The sequence below is a fragment of the Pelecanus crispus genome, chromosome 6 (assembly GCF_030463565.1).
Source record: "Pelecanus crispus isolate bPelCri1 chromosome 6, bPelCri1.pri, whole genome shotgun sequence".
In the NCBI taxonomy this organism is placed as follows: Eukaryota; Metazoa; Chordata; class Aves; order Pelecaniformes; family Pelecanidae; genus Pelecanus; species Pelecanus crispus.
The window spans coordinates 24,222,829-24,226,604 of NC_134648.1; the positions used below are offsets into that span (position 1 = coordinate 24,222,829).

The 3,776-nt window shown below is 65.1% G+C and overlaps 1 protein-coding gene across 1 annotated transcript; it reads left to right on the top strand.

Annotated features, from left to right (window-relative positions):
- The first annotated feature begins 1,346 nt into the window (after positions 1 to 1,346).
- FJX1 (four-jointed box kinase 1) lies at positions 1,347 to 2,636 on the top strand. The gene has a single exon (XM_075713212.1). The coding sequence runs from the start codon at positions 1,347 to 1,349 to the stop codon at positions 2,634 to 2,636; it is 1,290 nt and encodes a 429-aa protein (XP_075569327.1).
- The last annotated feature ends 1,140 nt before the right edge of the window (positions 2,637 to 3,776 follow it).

The following is a 3,776-nucleotide window of genomic DNA, read 5'->3' on the forward strand; positions in this document are numbered from 1 at the left end:
CCACTTTGGAGGATAGCCACGGCACTGATTGAAGAAGAGAGAGATGTTTAATCTAACTCGGCTCACAAACATGTTCTTTCCAAGACAGGTCTCCAGTAAAATACAAAAAGAGCAGAGCTAAGCTTCCTTGGCTTGGGAAGGCAGGAAATTGGAAACGGCGGGGGGGGGGGGGGGGGGTGTGTGGTCAGAGAAATAGCTGCTCTTCTAATCTTCCAGTATACACCCTAAAGACCTTAAAGGGACAAAGCGTGAAGGGCTGCCTGGCGTTCTCTCGGGCAGGAAATCCCGCGGGGCGGGACCGTGCCCTGCCGCCGGCTCCGCAGGCTTGAAACTTCTCTCGCGGGGTCGCGTGTGTGTGTGTAAAATGCCAGGAAAAGCTGGTCGGCACCGCATACGCCGTGGCACACCTGATGGGTGAGCACGCCGCACACACCGGTGCGTAAGGACGCGAACGGCGCTCCTCTCCCCCGCACCGGCTGTCCCCTGCCGCCGCCGAAGCGGGAGGAGGCGGAGGCGATGCACCGTGGGGTCTCACGGCCGCGCCGCGCTCACAGTCAGCGGCGGCCGGGCCCGGCAGGGAGCCTCGGCATCACGCCGCAGTGTCCCGGCTTGGTCCCGGGCGTTACGCTCCTCGGGCGGGTAGCTGTGTTTCCAAATATGTACCCATACGTACCCGTGCTGTATGTGCACAGCGTGGCACGCGTCTTTCGGGCGGTCGCTTTGTGCAACCGCCTGCCGCCTCCCGGCCCGCCAGCGCCGGGCGGGGAGCGGAGTGGGTGCCGATCCGCCGGTGACCGCGGCGCGCCGCCGCCGTGCCAGCATGGGCAGGAGGCGGCGCGGCCGCGCCCGGAACCTCGGCGGGAGCCCGTGTACCGGCGCGGGGGACGCCCCACCAGCGTGCGCGCCGCCTTCTCTTTCCCCGTCTCCCTCCCTCGATGCGGAGGCAGGAGCTCCTTTGTGCTGCCTGCAGCGGGGAGGAGGAAGCGGCGGAGCCGAGTGCCGCCGCCGCCGCCACCGCCCACCCTTCCGCCTCATCGACGGGGCTCCGGGCATCGCCGCTTTAAGCGGAGGGCCACGCCGGGAGACGGGGCGGGCCGGGAGCGCCCCCCCGACTCCCCCACGTGGTGCGGGTGCCCGTGCCTCCCGGCTGCCGGCGGAGCTGGGTGCACAAAGCGCTGGGCTGCCGCCGGGGCTCACGGGGCTCGCCTGCTCCCGCTGCCGCTGCCGCTCCCCGGGCGGCTGGTCCGGCCCGGCCCGCGGCCATGCGCCAGCGCCGCGCCGAGCCGCCGAGCAGCGGGGCTGCACCGCCGCCGCGTCCCGCGGCAGCGGCGTGAGGCGGCGTGAGGATGAAGCGGGCGAGGCGGGCCGCGCCGGGCCCCCTGCCCCTGCTGGGGCTGCTGCTGCTGGGCGCCCTGCCGGGGCTCTGGACGGTCATGCTGCGGCGGGAGGCGGCGGTGCAGTGGGAGCCGGATCCGGAGCCGCGCCCGCCTGCGGGGCCGCCCCCGGGGCGGTGGGGCTGGGGGCGCTCCCCAGCGGCGCGGAGCGAGCCCGGCGGTGAGCAGAAAACTTTCCGGGCGCTGCTGGCGGTGCCGGCGGCGACGGCGGGCCGGGAGGAGTGGGGCGGCGAAGAGCGACTCGCTGCGGCCGGCTCGCGGCCGCCGGCCGCCGGCGCCTCTCCGGTGGAGCGCGGCATCTTCTGGAGCCGTGAGCTGGAGGAGCAGGTGCCGCCGGGCTTCGCGGCGGAGGAGGCGGCGGCGTGGCTGTCGGCCGCCCGTGCCGCCCGCGTGGCCTCGCTGGAGCGGGGCGGCTGCGGGCGCAGCTCCAACCGGCTGGCGCGGCTGTCGGACGGGAGCCGCGCCTGCGTCCGCTACGGCATCAACCCGGAGCAGATCCAAGGTGAGGCGCTCTCGTATCACCTGGCCGGGGTGCTGGGCATGCAGGAGCGGCTGCCGCCCATGGCCCTCGCCCTGGTGGAGGCCCGCGGGCGGCAGTGGGAGCCGGTGCGGGAGGAGCTGCGCGGCTCGCACTGGGCCGAGGGCACCGTGGTCAGCCTGACCCGCTGGGTGGACAACCTCACCGCCGTCGTGGCCCCCGCGCCCTGGGGCGCCGAGGCGGGCGCCGGCCGGCGGCTGCAGCCGCTGTCGGCAGGGGAATTGGGCAGCCTACCGCCGTCGCAGCTGGTGGAGCTGGTGCAGTGGAGCGACCTGATCCTCTTCGACTACCTGACGGCCAACTTCGACCGCCTGGTCAGCAACCTCTTCAGCCTGCAGTGGGACCCGCGGGTGATGCGCCGCGCCACCAGCAACCTGCTCCGCGCCCCTGACGGCGGGCTCGTCTTCATGGACAACGAGGCGGGGCTGGTGCACGGCTACCGCCTCCTCTCCATGTGGGACCCCTACAACGAGCCGCTGCTCCGCTCTGTCTGCGTCTTCCGCGAGGGCACGGCGCGTCGCGTCGCCGAGCTGCACCGCCGCCGCAGCGCCGCCGCCGAGCTGCGCCGCCGCTACCGGGCGCGGGAGCCGCTCTGGGCGCGCCTCGGCTTCCTCTCGGAGCGGCAGGCCGAGCTGCTGCAGGCCCGCGTTGACTTCGTGCACCGCCACATCGCCCACTGCCGTGCACAGGCCGCTGTGCTCTGACGGCCCCGGCGTGGGCGGAGGGTGGCGGCGAGAGTCGGCTGCCCGCATCGCTCCGGTTTTTCTGTCCTCCGAGGGAGCGGGACTTAGTTGCCCCGGCGGCCGCCGAAGGCTGGGGCGTACCCTGCCCGCCACCTCGGTGCTTGGTGCCTCGTAATCGCCGCGACTGCCGGGTCTGACCCTGCTGGGGATGGGGGGGGAGCTGCCGCCGGGAGCGGACGCTTATGCTCGGGTGCGGGTAATAACGGGCTACCTGTCTGCGGGGGCTGGCGAGAGGAGCAATTAATTCGCGTTTGTCAAGATCTCTGAAGATGCAGAGTGCAACCGGTATAATTATAGCCGAGTTCCACTCCGGGCTCTGCTCCCAGAGCTTGAAAAAATGAGAGGATTCAGCATCTTGAGTGCTTTCCTTAATTCTCTTGGTGCATTCGCCCTCATAAGAGACCCTGTAAGGAAGGAAAGCTGTCGTCTTTGGATTGGGTTGACTACCTTCTCCTTCCAAGGGAGGCAGGCGGAAACATTTTTTACATTTTTTTCCTTTTGCAACAGCATATTTAAGTATGAATGCTGATACTTGTAGACCAAGAACTGATTGCACAATAGGAGAGCCCCTAACTAGCAAAACTGCCCTATTTATGAAGCTTGTTTCTTACCGGTTTTCTGTAATGAGAGTGAACCTTTCTGATGATTGTTAAATCTTGTCGATGAGAAGTGTATAGGAAACCCATATTCCATTAGCTCTTAATCTTTGTTGTGGATGCATCTGGTTAAACTGTTTTGATTCTTAAGCATTTGTTTGTAATCATCACCGTCATCATTTCAGCTGACCAGTACAGTAACTGACTAATGGGTCACACAAGAGGATCTCCCAGGTTTTAAAAACATTGCTATGTGCGAAGACTTTGACACAGCAGTTAAAGTGGAGAAAAAACTGTTTCATGCACTTTACTTTGACTTTTTAATTTTTTAATAAAGAAGACCTTTTTATTTTACAAAGTCTACCTTTTATGTACATTATATAAGTTCATAAGCTTTTCTGTAACATACTAAAGAAACTGATATTTCAGTAAAGTGTGTTAATGTTTTGCCTTCTTTGTTCTGAATGTGTGCCTGAGCTTTGACAGGGAAGCGCACACCTCCTTG